The 21,413-nt window shown below is 41.1% G+C and overlaps 1 protein-coding gene across 1 annotated transcript in view; it reads left to right on the top strand.

Moving 5' to 3' along the window:
• The window catches only part of LOC138670246 (S-adenosyl-L-methionine-dependent tRNA 4-demethylwyosine synthase TYW1-like), a 348,450-nt gene that overhangs the window by 325,409 nt on the left and 1,628 nt on the right, over nucleotides 1-21,413 (top strand). Inside the window, exon 15 of the mRNA XM_069757420.1 lies at nucleotides 1,102-1,269. Coding sequence (XP_069613521.1) covers nucleotides 1,102-1,269 — 168 coding nt within the window. The remainder of the gene's footprint in view (nucleotides 1-1,101; nucleotides 1,270-21,413) is intronic.

Here is a 21,413-nt window from a genome sequence, read left to right on the forward strand (position 1 = left end):
TTTTTCAGCTTGGAGCCTAATTCTTTCAAATTATTTTTAAGGATCCTCCATGTACCACTTATCCTGTCATTGATTCCCACATGGACTACAACAGCTAGATTATCACCAGTCACCTGCAGTAATTTAGCTGCCCGTTCCACTATATTCCGAACTCTAGCAAAGGGAGACGGCAAACCATTCTGTTGATGCGGTCTTGGCGACAGATTATTCTATCAATTGCCTAACTATACCACTATAACTAATTGCCTGTTACATTACCATTCCCAGGCTACCAGCAGTCTGCTGTCCAGTTCTGATATTACTAGTATATGATGGGGAAAAAAATAAGTACTTACAGGCCTTGAACTCCTTTTTTAACTCTCCCTTGTTCCGAAACCACTTAGTATTTAAGCTTCGGAAACTTTTCATATGTTGTTACTTGAAGGTATTGTCATACTAAAGGCAATTTGTGGCATTTTGTGAGGATAAGCTGCGAATGTTCAAGTGAAAACAAATTTTACTATCCTCTGCCAATCACCAGGATAAAGTTGCTTGAGATCTAGGAAAGCACCATGCTGCTGTGTCTACTGTTGCGGTGCTCAGTTTTTCTTTTAGGAGATTGGGTAGACAGGCAATTGTTACGTTCTCCGACATATGAGTCCCTTGAACACCCACTCTGACTGGTGCAGAAGCCACAGTGACAGGAATGATGGCCGCAAATTTGAAGAGAGAAGTGATACCCACATTGATTAATCATTTATAACATTTGCAAAAGTATGTCATCATTCAACCCCTTTAATATACTGTACTAGGGCCTGTTCTAGAGTCTAGATGAAGTATCATAACCTCTGTATAAGTGTTCATGAAATATTTATTTTTCTGTGTAATTCAATTATGTCTGATATCTGCTACATTATCCAATGCTATGAAAATTGGGAATTATATTCCTTTTTGTCCATGCCAATTTACTTTATATTTTTTACTTTCACCTGAGTAAAGCTGTATTAAATGACTTGTGTAAGATGGGTATGATACTCCTTTTTTATGAAAATTATATATAACATATGTTGATTAAACTATTGCTCGTAGAGTTGTTTTTTTCAGCTTGTGTTATGTTTTTAGGGTGTAACCTACTGTGGAGAGAGTTCTGCTAGCAATCTAACAATGGCAAATGTTCCTTGGCACGAAGAGGTTGTTCATTTTGTCCAAGAGTTGGCAGATATGCTCCCAGGTTATGAAGTTGCATGCGAACATGAACATTCAAATTGTATGCTGATTGCTCATAAAAAGGTAGGTGTTTCTGAGAAAAAATGTTGAGTCGATCTCTCTTGGCAGAGACTGCTCCCGTAAAGTAGAAAGCCTACAACGGCTGTCAGACGATGCCTTATTTTCATGTCTTGGCAAAATCGAATGAAAAATTCACATTCAGTAGTGAATGTTGTGTGTAGAAAGATGGACCTTCCTGTGCTTACTGGGGAAAAGCATAGCCATGCAATAATTGCTTCATAAGGTAATGTGTCTACTATAGGGAAATCATGGAAGAACTGTTATGTCTGATGAGAGAAACATGATCAGATAATTTTTTAACCATGTGTAAATGTGCATCCAATGCCCTTCAGCCAGGTTCTGTGAACCCAACCAAATTGTGTCCTAGGAATGCATTACTAGCTTGTAAATCTGACTTTAAAACTGTCATGGTTTAACCCCTATCTGACCTTGGACGGGATAGTACGTCCAAGGTCAGATCCCCTGCTTTGATGCAGGGCTCCGCGGTGAGCCCGCACCAAAGCCGGGACATGTCAGCTGTTTTGAACAGCTGACATGTGCCCGTAATAGGCGCGGGCAGACTCGCGATCTGCCCGCACCTACTAACTAGTTAAATGCCGCTGTCAAACGCAGACAGCGGCATTTAACTACCGCTTCCGGCCGGGCGGCCGGAAATGACGTCATCGCCGACCCCCGTCACATGATCGGGGGTCGGCGATGCGTCTCCATTGGAACCATAGAGGTCCTTGAGACCTCTATGGTTACTGATCGCCGGTAGCTGTGAGCGCCACCCTGCGGTCGGCGCTCACAGCACACCTGATTTTCAGCTACATAGCAGCGAACAGCAGATCGCTGCTATGTAGCAGAGGCGATCGCGTTGTACCTGCTTCTAACCTCCCATGGAGGCTATTGAAGCATGGCAAAAGTAAAAAAAAAAAAAAAAAAAAAAAGTTGAAAAAAATGTTAAAAAAATATATAAAAGTTTAAATCACCCCCCTTTCGCCCCAATCAAAATAAATCAATAAAAAAAATATCAAATCTACACATATTTGGTATCGCCGCGCTCAGAATCACCCGATCTATCAGTTAAAAAAAGCATTAACCTGATCTCTAAACAGCGTAGTGGGAAAAAAATTCGAAACACCAGAATTACGTTTTTTTGGTCGCCGCGACATTGCATTAAAATACAATAACGGGCGATCAAAAGAACGTATCTGCACCGAAATGCTATCATTAAAAACGTCATCTCGGCACGCAAAAAATAAGCCCTCAACCGACCCCAGATCACGAAAAATGGAGACGCTACGAGTATCGGAAAATGGCGCAATTCTTTTTTATTATATTTTTTTTTTTTAGCAAAGTTTGGAATTGTTTTTCACCACTTAGATAAAAAATAACCTAGTCATGTTAGGTGTCTATGAACTCGTACTGACCTGCAGAATCATAATGTCAAGTCAGTTTTAGCATTTAGTGAACCTAGCAAAAAAGCCAAACAAAAAACCAAGTGTGGGACTGCACTTTTTTTGCAATTTCACAGCACTTGGAATTTTTTTCCCATTTTCTAGTACACGACATGCTAAAACCAATGATGTCGTTCAAAAGTACAGCTCGTCCCGCAAAGAATAAGCCCTCACATGGCCAAATTGACAGAAAAATAAAAAAGTTATGGCTCTGGGAAGGAGGGGAGTGAAAAACGAACACGGAAAAATGAAAAATCCCATGGTCATGAAGGGGTTAATATATGTCCAAGCCTGTAACAGATATGAATAAGATTTTACACAGGTTCCTTACATTGGCTTTGATAGAAAGGTATCCGAACAGTGTGGCTTGGCTGCAGACTGGGCACTGGGCCCATGCTGACCACTTCCATTGCTGAAAGTGCCTACAAGAGCATTAAAACCTGAGCCATGGAAGAAGTTATGACTAATCATGTTTTATTTTACATCACATGGCTGGCTAGGTTCATATGCGTCTCTCGCCTGGGAAAGACATTGCACCAGGACGCACTGTGGGAAGAGTGTGAGCCATTGTGGTGCTCTGGCATTCATTTCAGGGTATGTCTGACATGTAAGACCTATATAAACATTTTTGAATACCAAATGCTCCTCTTCTTGGCAACAGTATTCCCTAATTGCAGGGAAGTCTTTTACCACAATATTGCATCCGTTCTAAATTCTCCATGTCTCAATTTGAGCATTTGCGGGATATACTAGAAAAACTAGTCCGATGCGTAGAGGCTCCACCTTCCAATTTACATGACTTAAAGGAATTTCACAGCGACTTTCTCACTTAAAGGAGTTGTTCACTTTCAGTTTGCTCAAGTTTGTTTGCCTTCAAGTCCAACAGTGAGTCTCAGCCCTGTTTCCAGAGGTGCTGACGGTCATGTTGACAGCTCAGCAGACAATTCGTGAGAAGAGCGGCTCTGAAAAATGCAATCAGTCTATACTGGCAGAGCCATTGAATTCTCTGGCTGCTTCGTAGCCAATGCAAGACACTGGGAACAGTGACTTTTACTTTACAGAGAACCGGGGAGAATAAGTACGGAGCAGTTTATTTCTTTTTAGAAAACTACAGCTGGGGCTTTATCATTAAGTCTTCTAAGGAATCCTCAGATGCCAGGCAAGTATCGTTCATGATACCGAACAGTTGTTGCCCCATTATTGAATAATGTGGTTACACTTAAAGGGAACCTGTCACCCTGTTTTTTCAGATTGAGATATAAATACTGTTAAATAGGGCCTGCGCTGTGCGTTACTATAGTGTATGTAGTGTACCCTGATTCCCCACCTATGCTGAGAAATACATTACCAAAGTCGCCGTTTTCGCCTGTCAATCAGGCTGGTCAGGTCAGGTGGGCGTGGTGACTTCATTCTTTTCTTCCCCAGCTTTCCGTTGGTGGCGTAGTGGTGTGCGCATGTCGCAGTGACGAATCCACTGCGCGCACGTGAAGAAGCAGCGCGCGATCTGCGCTATTACCCCCTGTCATCGGTGGGGCGGCCATCTTCCTGGGGTCGCGCGTGCGCAGATGGAGTGCTCTGCTGCATGGGGCTTCAGGAAAATGGCCGCGGGATGCCGCGCGTGCGCAGAAGAGATCGCGTCGGCCATTTTCCCAAAGCCGAGATCTCTTCTGCGCACGCGCGGCATCCCGCGGCCATTTTCCTGAAGCCCCGTGCAGCAGAGCACTGCATCTGCGCACGCGCGGCCCCAGGACGATGGCCGCCCCCACCGATGACAGGGGGTAATAGCGCAGATCGCGCGCTGCTTCTTCACGTGCGCGCAGTGGATTCGTCACTGCGACATGCGCACACCACTACGCCACCAACGGAAAGCTGGGGAAGAAAAGAGCGATGTCACCACGCCCACCTGACCTGACCAGCCTGATTGACAGGCGAAAACGGCGACTTTGGTAATGTATTTCTCAGCATAGGTGGGGAATCGGGGTACACTACATACACTATAGTAACGCACAGCGCAGGCCCTATTTAACAGTATTTATATCTCAATCTGAAAAAACGGGGTGACAGGTTCCCTTTAAAATACTGACCCAATACTGAAATGAATCAGTTTATAGAAATGGGCTTGGTTTCTGCTAGGCTGTATGCTCATGTGGCCCTATCCTTCACTGTTAGTAGCCAGAAAGTAAGCAGCCTACTGTTGCACTTAGACCCTGTTCCTTTGTCGATTTCTGCAGTAAGCGCATAGGACAGGAGATGGATGGATCTGCAGCAATCGTGGTCTACTAATTGTCTGAATTGTGCCTGGACACATGGCAGCTATGCCAAACTACACACTGTCTTTAGGAACTTTCTTCCTGTCTGTGTGTTTTGTCCGTTTACCCCGGCTGTGTATTCATCAAGGTTATTTAGAGTATTGTCTTTGTCCAAACACGAAACCTCATTTGCTCACGGCTGTTGAATTAATGTAGTTATCAGTTTAAAGTCAACTGCGCCGTTACTGGCAGCTGTAATATCATTTAAGTGAATCTTTCAGTATCCGCTGGGGAGCAGCACGTAGAATACAGTCCTGTCATCTCCTGCATTACCATAAACTACTGATAAGGAACAAATCATTTTTCTCTTTAAGGAAACAAAATGGAAATAAAGACCTAGAAATAATAAGATAGCAGCATAGCTACGCTGCACAGACTAGCGCGTTGCTGTAGTCTCTAAGAACTTCCGTTTGATCTCTATCATTCTCAGAAGACAGTTTACAGAATTCTGGATCAGTTATCGCATGTCAGACAACGATCTGCATCAAACAACATGAGTGATGTGCAATATAAAAAAACAGCGGGGCAAGGTAGATGCCGTGAGATTTCTTCATAGACAAACTGTAGTGCGTTGGCTACAGCACATTTAACTATTCGTGTCAGTGCAGTCAGGTATCAAATGGCATGTTGGGATAGGCGTGGTAACTTATTAAAGGGTTTGTTTCTTTTAGATAGACCCTTTTTAATAGAAACAAGCCCATGATTGATTAATATATCTAGGAGGCCACACTGGACATATACTGTATGGACAAAAGTATCTACTATATAATTGTCTAAGGGTCACTTCCGCCTGTCCTTCTGTCTTTCGCGGATATTCATTGGTCGCGGCCTCTGTCATGGAAATCCAAGTTGCTGATTGGTCGTGGCAAAATACCCACGACCATTGCCACGACCAATCCGCGACGGGCACAGTCTGCCGGCAAAATGGCTGCTCCTTCCTCCCCGCAGTCAGTGCCCGCTCCATACTCTCCTTCAGTCAGCCCTCACACGGGGTTAATGCCAGCGTTAATGGACCACGGTGTAACGCACTCCATAAACGCAGCTATTAACCCTGTGTGACCAACTTTTTACTATTGATTCTGCGTATGCAGCATCAATAGTAAAAAGATCTAATGTTACAAATAATAAAAAAAAGTTATTCTCACCCTCCGACGTCGGCAAGGATGCTATGCGAGAAGGACCTGCCATGACGTCACGGTCATGTGACCGCGACGTCCTCACAGATCATGCGCTCATACCAACCCTGGGACCAGAAGCTGCAGCGTGCACCGCACACAGGCGCCAGGACTACAAGGGGCCCTTGGAAGATGAGTATATGTTTATTTTTTATTTTAAGTCTTTTTTAACCTGTTACATACGTGGCTGGGCAATATACTACGTGACTGGGCAATATACTACGTGGCTGGGCAATATACTACGTGACTGGGCAATATACTATGTGACTGGGCAATATACTATGTGACTGGGCAATATACTATGTGACTGGGCAATATACTATGTGACTGGGCAATATACTACGTGACTGGGCAATATACTATGTGACTGGGCAATATACTATGTGACTGGGCAATATACTATGTGACTGGGCAATATACTACGTGACTGGGCAATATACTACGTGGTTGGGCAATATATTACGTGACTGGGCAATATACTACGTGGTTGGGCAATATACTTTGTGGGCTGTGCAATATACTACGTGGACATGCATATTCTAGAATACCCGATACGTTAGAATCGGGCCACCATCTAGTTGACACATATATTACATTTGGAGCAGCTTTTAGAACGTCTCATTCTAAATTTATAGGTTTGTCCTTTCACTTGCAGGATTAATAGCCTGCACTCTTTTGTAATTATGGAACGTTTTAAAGTTTGCACATTCCCCAAAAAGCATTTCTGAGGTCATACAATGATGTTGGATGCAAGGGCTTAGTCTGCAATTCTATTCTAGTAAATTTCAAAGGTGTTCCATGGGGTTGAGGTTAGGGTCTGTGTGGGCTACTCAATTCTTCCACACCAAGCCACCCAACCAGTTGGAGGCATGCAGTTGTTAAGAATGGCTTGGTATGCCAGGACATTGTTTTCCCCTCACTGAACCAAAGGGGTCTAGGCAGAGACGTGGCTGGAGTTTCAGCTCAGAGAGCAGTTGGGGACATCTGAGTGGGCCCCTAACCAGGTAACCCTGATTACAACAAGAGTGATGCACCCTAATTGTGGGGACGTAAGCTGTTGACTGTGCTGTTTCTAAATAAAAAAAAATAAATATGTGTACAAACACCAGCATTGAAATAACTGCCATATGGTGACCGTATAGTAGTATATACCAGTTTTGCAGATCATATGAGATTATAGTACAGTTACAGATAGTGACTAACAACTGATGTTGTTTCTGATGGTGTCCAAATTTTTCCCATCGTTTCCATCTTGCCCAGACCACCATAACATTTTCTTCCAGCCAGTACTCATCTGTGGAGATATCAAAGACACATTTGACTTCTCACATTTCCAACACCTATTCCTCATTCTGTTAATTCTCCTGCTGCCGTATGTGTCCCTATTACTTCACCTGCTGTTTAACACACAAAAATGCACCTTACTGCCCCACATATTGGCTACCACTTTTCCCCTTACAAAGTAAAATGACTCCTTTTCTAGAATATATTAATGTCCTGAGCACGTACCATAGAAAACCGTGCCCATATTTTGCTCCTAGAAAAGGGATAATGCCCTATTACAGTCACAATACTGAGTGCCCCAATTATGCTTAAGTGCCTATTTAACATTTAATAATGTTCCCTGAGACCTCTATGTACATCTCTCCTATACACAATATAATGCCCCCACAGCTCCCCTATATATAGGATGATGAGCCCACAGCTTCCATATATGCAGTATTATGGGCCCACAGCTCCCCCCTATATGCAGTATGGTGGGCCCACAGCTCCCCTATATGCAGTATGATGGGCCCACCGCTCCCCTATATGCAGTATTATGGGCCCACAGCTCCCCCTATATGCAGTATTATGGGCCCACAGCTCCCCTATATGCAGTATTATGGGCCCACAGCTCCCCTACATGCAGTATTATGGACCCACAGCTCCACTATATGCAGCATGATGGGCCCACAGTTGGCCCTTCATGCAGTGTGATGGGCCCACAGCTTCCCTATATCCAGTATTATGGGCCCACAGCTCCCCTATATGCAGTATTATGGGCCCGCAGCTCCCCTATATGCAGTATTATGGGCCCACAGCTCCTCTATATGCAGTATTATGGGCCCACAGCTCCCCTATATGCAGTATTATGGGCCCACAGCTCCCCTACATGCAGTATTATGGACCCACAGCTCCACTATATGCAGCATGATGGGCCCACAGTTGGCCCTTCATGCAGTATGATGGGCGCACAGCTTTCCTATACACATTGTATCTTGAAGAGGCACAAGGTAAGTGTTTCACCTAGCGATCATACAAATATAGGAAATAAAGGCAACCACAAATTGGTTGTCAGTTAGTGGGTCCTAGAAATGTGCACAAAAAGTATGCAGCTTATATTCATATATGTATAATATAAAAAAAAGTATTTCAACAAGTGATAATGGAGAACACATCATAATGGGCATTATAAAATGTAAAAGCACATACGTGGTTTTTGTTATGACATACAAAACATGTAAAGTGCAGAATGTTGGCTGCACTACTAGAACGTTAAGAAAGCGAATATCTGAACATATATATGATGCACTAAACAAAACCACCCGTGGTTTGTCAGGTGCCTCTCAACATTTTTTAAATTGCCACAATGGTGATGTTTCTACCTAAAAGGGAGGTGACAGATCACGATCCCTAAAGTACAAAGAAGCATCTGCTATTCTTAGGTTAAATACCAGAGTACCAAGTGGCATGAACATCAGAACGGATTTGATGTATATTTACTAAACAAAGATACAATATCACCAAATAATTAAAATTAAAAACGGCTATATAATATAGAGATCTGTCAATGCCATTTCCTGGCGCGCACTAGACTACATTCTTCCCGTATTTCACAAGCTTGTCTAAGTGTTGTTGAACAAACTGTAAACGTGCTTGAACATTTTTTTTTTGCTAAGCAATGGTGAGCATGCATACAGGCCATTTGCGCTTTAGCAAGATGGCGTTTTCAACACATCTAATGTGTACAATGCATCTGGCTTCCTTTACACACCGCAATATAATTTCACATCCCTTTCATACTATTGAATGAATGCGGACATGTGCACAGCACTCGCTAACCTTTTCCAAGATGGCGCTGCTGGCTTCAATAGTCACTGTGCATGTGCAAAATCACATTGCACACCTGCCTTTTGTCCTGACATGTGCAGCTGGCTAATTAGGACGCAGAATAAGGCGGTTTTGTTATATAGATGTTCCTGTGACCTGCAGGGTGAGTCATCTGAGCGATGGTTAATTCTTGTGATTTTTTTTTTTTCACCTCGTATTTACTTGCATAATTAAGCACTATTGCACTTTTTCTGTACACTGTGATACTACAATACCTTCACTTACAGGCATTTTTAATATATCTCCCCCACAGATTCAGTACAAAGTGATCAAAACTTGTTATGTACCCCAAAACGGTACCAACAGAAACCACAGCTAGACTTGCGAAATACAATCTCATATAGCCCCATCGATGTAAACCTAAAGTTTTAAGTCTCAGAAAACGGCAAAACAAATTAATACATAATTATATATACATTTATTTTTATGAATTACAATTCTTTTATGCCTCTACAAATAAACAGTACAAGATTCGCATAGCTGTAATCATCGTGACCTGAACAATCACAACACGAAGTAATTTTTACTTCACAGTCGTCAAAGTAGAAATAAAACAAAAAAAACTGTGGTAGAATTGCCACACTTGTAATTTTTATGTCCTGCTTTTCAGTACATTATTTGGTAAAAATGAATCATGTCCTATAAAATTACAGCATATCCCTTGGAAGAAGGAAAGGAAAAAATGTAAGCTGAAAATGGCCAGGACCTAATGAGGCTAAAGGAAAATTCCACAGAAATGTGAAACTTTTAGGATTCATTCACTTAGCTCTACAAATAAATCAACTGAGATAGGTGTGGTTTATATGGTGGAATCCTTCATAAATGGTTAAAACATTCTAAAAAAAGCTATTCCAAACATTCAATACAGTCAGCCTTTTAAAGTGTGTGGATATCTAGATATATTATATTTAGCTAAAAATGTCAAATGGTCACCAGTGAAAATTAATAGGGCAATACATACATGGGGCTCGATATGTAGCCATACAGTGTCTGTTCACATTATTTTTTTTATTAGTAGAAGTGGATAGGTAAACGAGACCTGGTTGAATGACCTCAACAGTCACCAGACCCAGATGGGTTTTTTCTAATGGAGAGTTATCAAAAGTTAGTACCATATATTCAAGAAAACAATGCACCGTTGATGACATGAGCATAATTCAATATATTTAAACTTCATAACTTCCCCTGTATCTTAGCAGTTCAGAGGAAAAGCAGGGGTTCTGCCCTTAACCAGCATTCAAGTTTGGTTCTTAATATTCTGTTAGTGGGGAAGGATCCTATGGGCAAGATATATACAGTATACGGTAATAATCTCACTCTGGTCAGGTGCTAACCTCTCCCTCTTCCATGGTGTTGGGCTAACGCTGAACTGTAATTCCTATGCAATATTCCTTATAAAAACTGGATTTCATGAAAGCCCAAATTTAATATTTTATAATTAAAGCTTTTGAGCAGTGAGATTTAGAAAGTTCAATCTTGTTCAGTGATTGCGTCTGATTTTTGTGTTTTCATTTTAACACAGCCTTTTTTAAATATCTTTATATATATTCAAGCAATTATAGTTGATCGTTGCAGCACTTGGTGAGAAAAGCCCTTTCATATTCTTTGAAGAACAAAGTAATTCATGTTACTTTTAGGTATGGCAATCTGGTAGGTTAATGTGTAAAGAAGCAGGAAAGTAGTGGCCATAGTTGCATTTACAGTCATGGCCAAAAGTATTGACACCCCTGCAATTCTGTCAGATAATACTCATTTTCTTCCTGAAAATGATTGCAATCACAAATTCTTTGGCATTATTATCTTCATTTAATTAGTCTTAAGTGAAAAAAAACACAAAAGAGAATGAAGCAAAAAGTAAAACATTGATCATTTCACACAAAACTCCAAAAATGGGCCAGACAAAAGTATTGGCACCCTCAGCCTAATACTTGGTTGCACAACCTTTAGCCAAAATAACTGCGACCAACCGCTTCCGGTAACCATCAATGAGTTTCTTACAATGCTCTGCTGGAATTTTAGACCATTCTTCTTTGGCAAACTGCTCCAGGTCCCTGATATTTGAAGGGTGCCTTCTCCAAACTGCCATTTTTAGTTCTCTCCACAGGTGTTCTATGGGATTCAGGTCTGGACTCATTGCTGGCCACCGTAGAAGTCTCCAGTGCTTTCTCTCAAACCATTTTCTAGTGCTTTTTGAAGTGTATTTTGGGTCATTGTCCTGCTGGAAGACCCATGATCTCTGAGGGAGACCCAGCTTTCTCACACTGGGCCCTACATTATGCTGCAAAATTTGTTGGTAGTCTTCAGACTTTATAATGCCATGCACACGGTCAAGCAGTCCAGTGCCAGAGGCAGCAAAGCAACCCCAAAACATCAGGGAACCCCCGCCATGTTTAGCTGTAGGGACCGTGTTCTTTGAATGCCTCTTTTTTTCTCCTGTAAACTCCTATGTTGATGCCTATACCAAAAAGCTCCACTTTTGTCTCATCTGACCAGAGAACATTCTTCCAAAACGTTTTAGGCTTTTTCAGGTAAGCTTTGGCAAACTCCAGCCTGGCTTTTTTATGTTTCGGGGTAAGAAGTGGGGTCTTCCTGGGTCTCCTACCATACAGCCCTTTTTCATTCAGACGCCGACGGATAGTACGGGTTGACACTGTTGTACCCTCGGACTGCAGGGCAGCTTGTACTTGTTTGGATGTTAGTCAAGGTTCTTTATCCAACATCCGCACAATCTTGTGTTGAAATCTCTTGTCAATTTTTCTTTTCCGTCCACATCTAGGGAGGTTAGCCACAGTGCCATGGGCTTTAAACTTCTTGATGACACTGCGCACGGTAGACACAGGAACATTCAGGTCTTTGGAGATGGATTTGTAGCCTTGAGATTGCTCATGCTTCCTCACAATTTGGTTTCTCAAGTCCTCAGACAGTTCTTTGGTCTTCTTTCTTTTCTCCATGCTCAATGTGGTACACACAAGGACACAGGACAGAGGTTGAGTCAACTTTAATCCATGTCAACTGGCTGCAAGTGTGATTTAGGTATTGCCAACACCTGTTAGGCGCCACAGGTAAGTTACAGGTGCTGTTAATTACACAAATTAGAGAAGCATCACATGATTTTTCGAACAGTGCCAATACGTTTGTCCACCCCCTTTTTAATGTTTGGTGTGGAACTATATCCAATTTGGCTGTAGGACAATTCTTTTTGTGTTTTTTCATTTAAGACAAATTAAATGAAGATAATAATACCTAATAATTTGTGTTTGCAATCATTATCAGGAAGAAAATGAGTGTTATCTGACAGAATTGCACGGATGTCAATACTTTTGGCCATGACTGTACTAGTACAGGCAAGTCTTGCAGTGCATGTCTAGGCCATGTTCACACTTGGTGGTTGAGGTTTAATGACAAGTTTACCAAGTACAACATGCAATATGGAATGTTTCATCCTCTTTTTTTTTTTTTTTTTTTTCTCCAGGTATGAACTCACACTGGCAGGGAATCCGTTTGAAGGATCAACCCTCTTAAGCCATCTATATGGTCATGTAGGTTATAGGAAATTGAATGAAATGATGCCTTGATAAGCTTTTCATAAAATGTAAATGATCTGTTCCAGACTATGAGCAGAACATAGATATGCATGAGAATGTGTGAGACATGTAGATCAGCAGAGCAGACTGTCAATCATCACATATAACACTGGTAACGCCTCCTTCCATGTAAAATAAGCTCTGGGTGCAAATTCTCATGCACATCAGTGTCTCGCCCATAGATCTTAATAGCTCATTTGCTTATTATGAAAGCGTAGATTTCTCCTAAACAAGACATTGGATTGCAAATGTCAAAGTATCATTTTATTTAGCCTCCTGTGACCTTCATGACCATACCGTCCTGTTTAGAAGGGTTGATCCTACTGACAGATTCCCTTAAAGGGACACTGTCACCTGATTTGGAGGGAACAATCTTCAGCCATGGAGGCGGGGTTTTGGGGTTTTTGATTCACCCTTTCCTTACCCTCTGGCTGCATGCTGGCTGCAATATTGGATTGAAGTTCATTCTCTGTCCTCCGTAGTACACGCCTGCGCAAAGCAAGATTGCCTTGCGCAGGCGTGTACTATGGAGGACAGAGAATGAACTTCAATCCGATATTGCAGCCAGCATGCAGCCAGCGGGTAAGGAAAGGGTGAATCAAAAACCCCAAAACCCCGCCTCCATGGCTGAAGATTGTTCCCTCCAAATTCAGGTGACAGTGTCCCTTTAAAGCATGAATGCAGCATCACTGGAAAAGAAATTCAAGATTTTAGCTTTCTGTGTGCCAGAACATAAAGGGTGAATTTGGCTTCCAGTTAAGGAATTTCACCTTCACAATGTGAAAGTCACGTCCACTCTCCCGAACATATTCTCTTCCATTATTTCTGGCGTACATTTCAGTATGGCCCTAATGGAAAGAGCCAAGATCTTGCCAAGCGTTCTTCACATTTGGAATCAGGTAGCAGCAGGCTCTATTAGAGGCCTTTGCTATTTACGTTGTAGCTAAGTAAGCACTCTGTCTATTATCTGCTCGGCTACAATAGCCCTCTTGTGTTAAGCCTGAATTTATCAGCATCCTCTTCTTTATTACTTTTCAAATGATTTGGTATTTTCTAAATGGAATACAAAATCTTCTGTATAGACTCAAGATTCAGAAGGGAAATTACCAAAAGCATTATGCAATAATAAGCACTAATGCACTCTAATTCAGAGATTAGCTATGCAGTGAATGTCCTAGAGTTTGAAATTGCACAAACAAGCTCGTTTAGGTCTCGCTGGCAGGTCTCACAATTCGTCTATTTCCTCTTCATTGATGAAACATTAGGATAGAACACTTTGCTTTTAGCCAAATGTTATTGTATGATGTTCAGTACAAAAACTGTGCTATTTTACCTCTGGTTATGCTATCTCTTGTATATGTACTATTTAGCTGAAAAGGGTGTGTGAAGAATATTGGAAATATAATTCCATGTCAATCATTTGTATCCTATGTAGCTTGGGATCATAAAAACTCCTTCAGTGTGCAGTTGTAGCAGAACACCAAGCAGCAGCAGTGGGGGTCGAAAGCCAAAGGGCTGTAACTGACAGAACTTACACCTTGAACAGCTGCGGTCAGCACAAAAGGCTTGCAGCAATGTGAAGACCATGCGGTCAAAATTGCTTTGTTAGCCATGATTCCATAAGGAGTTATGGAGAATACTATGCATCCTAGCCAGGGCCATATTTGCCACTAGGCACTTGAGGGCATGTGCTTAGGGCACTAGGATGCGGGGGGCGGCACCTGAGCAATTTTTTTTTTTAAGTCTGGGGTCATACTGAACCCGCTGGCGGGCGTTTATAATAACAGCCACAACTGTGGGTATAGCGCAAAATAAAATTAGGCGTGGACTGGGTCAAGTTTTTTTTGACCAAGTCAGATTAAGAAAGCCTAACATGGGCTTTTATTTTTGGAAAGGTCTATAGAAAGATAGGACAGATCTTTCCCTTCAGTCCGAGTCTTAAAATCGAAACATGGCCATGGTTTACATTTAAACGTGCAGGAAAGGGCAGGGTGTGGTCGGTTGTGAGTGTGTCTGTCTGTGTGAGGTGAACACAGATTGGTGACTGGGTAAAGCTGACGCCGCCCTCAAGATTCCTACAGTAGTGCAGGTGTTCCTTACTACTGCAGGAGCTATGAATATTATAACTCCATACACAAAGGACTGTAGGTTGCTTAAACTGATAGTGAAAACACGTTGGGGTTTTTTTTTTACAGCAGGATAAGGTTATAGCTGAATTCATTCCTTATTATCTTAGCTTTGTATACAGGAAATCTAAGAATTTACTGAATTGCATGGCTTTTACAGTGGTGAGGAACCGCACACAAAACAATTCAGTCCTCACTTTGAACTCAGGGACAGTGAGTAAAGTACAGTTTAGATTTTTTTTTTTTTAGTACACTTTTATAAATGCAGTGCTACCAAATGTACAGGACAATACAATATTAATCAGTCAGAGCCAAAATGCACAATTACATCCACTGACTTACAGGGGACATCTCTGATTGGAGTTATTCTTTCCTCATTTTTACATGTAGTCTAATCTGCATGACCCCTCTTCCAGCCAAAACTCACCTGTTTACTTTGTTGTCTAGACATCTTTGATGCCTCACTTTTTATAGCATCTGTTTTACCTGCCTGGTATAGCAGTTTACTGAAAAATTATAGTAGTACTTCAAGGAGGAATTATGCAGCCGTCCACAAAGCCCCCGTACGCAAGTGTGAACGTAGCCTAACAAAGATCTACATTGTGTCTGTAAAGTCATGGTGCACTTTTGACCAGTCACTGGAAAGCAACAAAAAACGATAAAAATGTGAAATCTGCTCCAAACAAAAGAAAAACACTCCAAATTTCATACCTATTCAGTGCAGCTTGATGTGGGCTCCATTTGTTGCCCTACACACATCCAAACAATAGTGAAGTTCTTGCCACACATGGATAAGGACGTCTGGTGTAACAGAGTGAATAACGTCTGTCTTTCTTTGTTTTAAGTGATTAATGTCATTGATACGTTCAATGTACACATGTTGCTTCACATAACCCCAAAAGTAAAAGTTTAAGGGCTTCAGATCCGGGGATCGTGGTGGCCATGGCTTCACAGAACCCCTGCCTATCCGCCGCCAGGGGAATGTTCTATCCAGAAACTCACGAACAATGGTGGCATAGTGTGGTGGAACGCCGTCCTGTTGAAAGATGACACCTTCTGGAAATTGTGGCACTGCATACAATTCCAACATGTCAAGATACGTGTTTGCTGTCACACACCGCTCTGCGAAAAAAAATGTGCCTATCACCTTATCATGCATCAGGCCACAACAAGTTCACTTTAGGGGTGTTATGTTCGTACTTATGTAGGCATGAAGATGTTCAGCAGAATATATTTGGACTTTATGGCGATGAACATGTCCACAGATATGGAAGGTCACCTCATCGCTAAACACAATCTTCTTCAAAAATCTTGCATCATTGTCAATCTCATGAAGCATATAGGTAGCAAATGCGCATCGTTTGCGTCTATCCGCCGGTTTGATAGCGTGCAACAGCCGCAGTTTGACCTGGCAGTGTATTAATCAGAATTCAGTTTATCAGTGGTTAATCTGACTGGGGGCTCAGCAACAGCTTAACCCCTTAGTGACCGAGCCAAATTTTTGAAATCTGACCAGTGTCACTTTATGTGGTAATAACTCTGCAACGCTTCAACAAATCCCAGTGATTTTGAGATTGTTTTTTCGTGACACATTATACTTTATGATAATGGTAAATTTTGTTCAACATTTTTTGTGTTTATTTATAAAAAATATCAAAAATTTGAGAAAAATGTTAAAAAATTAGCAATTTTCTAAATTTGAATGATTATCCCTTTAATCCAGATGGTCATACAACAGCAAACCATTAATAAATAACATTTCCCACATGTCTGCTTTACATCAGCACCATTTGTAAAATGTTATTTTATTTTGTTAGCATTTTAGGAGGTTTAAAAATGTAGCAGCAATTTTTCATTTTTTCAAAGAAATTTACAAAATTTATTTTTTTAGGGACTTATCCATGTTTGAAGTGACTTTAGGGGTCCCATATATTGGGAAACCCACAAACGTGATACCATTTTAAAAACAGCACCCCTAAACATATTGAAAACTGCTGTCAGGTAGTTTATTAACCCTTCAGGTGCTTTACAGGAATTAATGCAAAGTGGTATGACAGAAATGAAAATGTGTATTTTTACCACCTAAATGTTGCTAACTTCTAAACAGATTACTACAGCCGTCAGACTCTAAGGCCACTATTTGGTCATGAATTGCCATGGCAAACATCAGGACAACAAAATCATTATCTGAGGGCACCAATTGTGACAAAGGAGAAGCCCCCACACTCTGTTAACCATTTATAATGATGTAGTCACTATTGACAGCAGCATCTAAGGGGTTAAACAGATTTAGATGGTGCAAATACTGATCGTGGCTGGTACAGCAAGTTGTCAGCTATAGTGTACAACCGACAGATGCTGGATTGTCATCTGTATGGGGAGGCTATTCTCTTATATCTCAGGTTAGTTAAAAGACGTATTGGCGGTCATTAAGGGGTTAAATGAGTTTGTGTTGTTTGATTTGTTCTTGTTATCTCTCCTCATGAACAGGTTTGATTTTTTTGGCCCAGAGAGCGGGCGCAAAATGTAAACTATAAATAGATCCTGTGACTGGTCAAAAGTGCACCATGACTTTACGGACTCACTCTATTATTTTTATTTTTCCTTTGATATGGTCATGTGAAAGCTTGTCTTTTCTGCAGAGCAAGGTGTTGTTTTCAAGTATAATATACTTGAAAACAAACAAATATTAGTGTGGTTAAATGAAAACTGTATATCCATTATTGCTTTTTGGGTTTTGTTTTTTATGGTGTTTTTCTGGTCTCGTCCTGGCTCAACCCCTTACCTCTATCTTTGGAAGGATGGAGTTTCACATGCTGGACAGCAGATCCTGCAGTCAGTCTGTGTAGTGTCAGTCTGTGTTGTATGTGTGAAGACATTGAATAATTATAGCAAGTACTATAGGCATTGATAAACGAACATGGAAGTAGCTGTAAAAAGTTAATGTCGGTGAGAGGAGCGAGAAATCATGGCAACTGTAGCCGCTTTTATTTTGCTAGAGCTTGCTGAGGTGGAATTATGAATGTAAACATTGTTGCATTGCTGGACATTGTTTTGAAAATGAAAAATAACTATTTCTAATCTATGGTAGCAAAAGAAAAAAGCAGGATGCACTCACCAATCTTCAAAGTAGCAAATTTTATTGAGTCTTCACAATTAAAATTAAAACTTCATGGCCGGGGGAGAAGAAAAGGAGCTCATGCGAGCTCCTTTTCTTCTCCCCCGGCCATGAAGTTTTAATTGTGAAGACTCAATAAAATTTGCTACTTTGAAGATTGGTGAGTGCATCCTGCTTTTTTCTTTTGCTACCTGGGACACATATGTTATTTCATGGTTTTGCACCCGATATCTTTTTCGCCATGGCTGTTGCTGACATGATATAGCTCTTTAGTACCGGCTTTCCTGAAGATTATGGATTTAGTTGGGGCAGTGCCGTCCATATGCTATTTTTTCTCTTTTATTCATCTATTTCTAATCTATGGTTAGCATTCAGATAGACATAGCTACTACTATAGCTGAGGAAATGTGTCTGTAGGATCAACATTCCAAAGCCATCTCTGTGCTTTTCAAGTCATGGAAAGTTGAATAAAATGTGTAAGACATGTAATGACTGACAGTCTTCTCTCCTGATCTACATGTCTCACATTGGTATCTCCCCCTTCCATGTAAAATAATCTCTGGAGGCAGATTCTCAGGGCGATCTGTGTCCGGCCCATAGATTTTCACAGCTCATTTACATATGAAGAAGAATGTGGATTTTTCTTGAATAAGACCTCGGATTGCAGATATCAAGGTCTCATTTTATTCAGCTTTCTATGACCTACATGCACATAGACGGGTTAGGATGTGTTGCTGTCAGTACTTCAGAGTCTATTAATGGGAATCCCGAATCTTGAATGACCGATACAAGAACCAGCTCTGGCTGTTTCCATATAACCCTTCATTTTTTTGCCACTTACATTCTATAAAAAGTTTACCCTTCATTTAATAGCAGCTTTACCTGCAAATCCACACTATTTAAAGTTATTTGCTACAAAACTTGTTCTGGTAAAATATGCTATGACAAAATTGGGAATCAAATGCCAAAACAGAGCAGAAATTACATGACAAATGGTTGTAAAATTGCCGTCTAACTTTAATTTTCTGAAAGTTTATAACACTGACCGGTGCTTTCCAAAGTCAGTGTAAAACCCTGTCAGTTGTATAAACTTATCTTCTATAAAGTGAAGAACTGTGCAGACTGAGAGAAGTACGTTCATGTGCACTTTGGCTTTTAGGGGAAGACCTGCTGTGCAAATACATCATTGAGTCTCTGCAGCGAAAGGTTGTTCTTGATTGTCATTTGGCCTTTTTTCCTTCTAAGTAGTGATTGGTAAAAAAAAAAAAGTGTTATACTACTGTGAGTGGCATCGGTTTTTTTTTTTTTTTTTAAAGCGTATGGCTTTTATGTCATTCTGTGAGGTATGGTTGATTGACATATGTACACAATATGCGTTTTTATGTGCGTTTTTCTGCAGCATTTTTATTTGCGCTTTTCATCTACTCATTGGTGATAAAGCGCTGCTAAAATGCTGAGAGAATAGACAAGCTGTGTATTTTACGTGCCTAATAAGTTGCGTAAAATAATGCCCGAAAAGCCACATGTAAACACATGCTAAAGCATACAGGCCTACATCTGTACTGCCAGTAATCCTCCTTACCTACATTTGTTGGCTGCAATTTGGTCATGGAGATCTTATGTAGATTCACGTCAACACATCCATCAAATTCCAGTTACATGCACAACTGCCACCAACCAGTTTGGGTTATATTTAGTGATGAGCACAAGTGTTCGTTACTCTAGTTTGCCTTCGCTGCTCGGTATGCACAGAGTATCACAGGAGCTCGTGTGACTAGTTCAAGTTCCTGCGCCCACATGTTTTGCGGCTGTTAGACAGCCACAAACCATGGGCGAGATTGCCCATGTATGTCAGGCAATCGCCGTATGTTTTGTGGCTGTCTAACAGCCTCAAAACATGTGGGGATTCGAACAAGTCACTCGAGCTCCTGCTACATATTCTCTACATATTCGAAAACCTTAGGCAAATTTAATTAATGAGTTGTGCTAATCACTAGTCATAATTTGTTTTTGACTTCAGTCTACACAAGGTGATCAAGTCAATACTTCACCAGTCTCTCTCAGGAGATTAACTATGCTAATGGCCTTTAACCTTAAGCCTTTAACGCAAAATGATGTGCATGTATGTCCTGATGTGGTATAATTTGTAAATTGGCATAATCTGGACATTTATGTATGACTACAAGATGGCGTGGAGACAGGAGTTGTGCCCATGCCATCTGCAGTGGAGGCCAGCTCTAATATACAGCTGAGCTCCCTCTGATCGGACTGGAGCTCTAATTACAGCAGTTTAACCCCTTAAGTTCTAACATGCATTTTCTTAAAAAGTCGCTTCGTGCTTAATGAAGTAGGCTCAGGCCGGCTGTGTTACCTATTCAGCATCTGCCTGTAACAGCAGCAATCGGAGCTATCTCTATTCACTACTGTTGGCCATTAAGATGCCGATGTCAATCATTGAAAGTAGCAATGAAATTACCTTCTTGCCCTTGTGCAATCAGGGATAATTTACCTTGGCAGCAGGGGACCTTCGTGGCTGCCATTTTTCTCCTCTTCTAAAGCTCTGCAAGATGCTGAGCTTCATACGAAAACAGCAATTACATTTTTGTGATTTGATATTAGTATATTGTGGTAGATAAAGTGCCATATGACTGAAAAAGAGCTGCACAGGAAAGCCGAAACAAACACTTGACTAGATATATCTGTAAGGGTACAGTGCTTACAGTAAATATGTACATCAAGTCCTAAATGTGATATTACACTGTTGCTCAATCGTACATCAGATTAATGGTAATCCATATTGCCTTCCATATATAATTCAGGTAACCAGAAAAAAATCTGTATGCTCTAACAAACGACCCAAAATGGTTCATGATAACTAGCTACAGGTGTCCTATGAAGGGCATCCTGCCAGTTTAATCATGATCAGGATGCATGCAACAGACTTCATTGCTAGTTTGGATAACAAATATGTAAAGGATGTTTCCATAAAGAGTCACATTGCATGAAGTGTAAAGTACCTGGATAGTGAATGCTATTTAGGAGTAAAGTGAGTCTTTTTTTGTCCTTGAGCCCCTACTTGCATGTTTCGCCCAGCTTCTTAATGGGTGTAGTTTCTGCAGTTTCATTACCATAATTGATACAATTTTCTTGGAAGAGAATCATTCCTCGTGTCAGCGAACCCCAGCAGTGAAACTTTTGCTATAACAACTGGGAATAACCTCTTTGATGCTGTGATAACGATTGACC

This window comes from Ranitomeya imitator, chromosome 3 (genome assembly GCF_032444005.1).
Source record: "Ranitomeya imitator isolate aRanImi1 chromosome 3, aRanImi1.pri, whole genome shotgun sequence".
Lineage (NCBI taxonomy): Eukaryota > Metazoa > Chordata > Amphibia > Anura > Dendrobatidae > Ranitomeya > Ranitomeya imitator.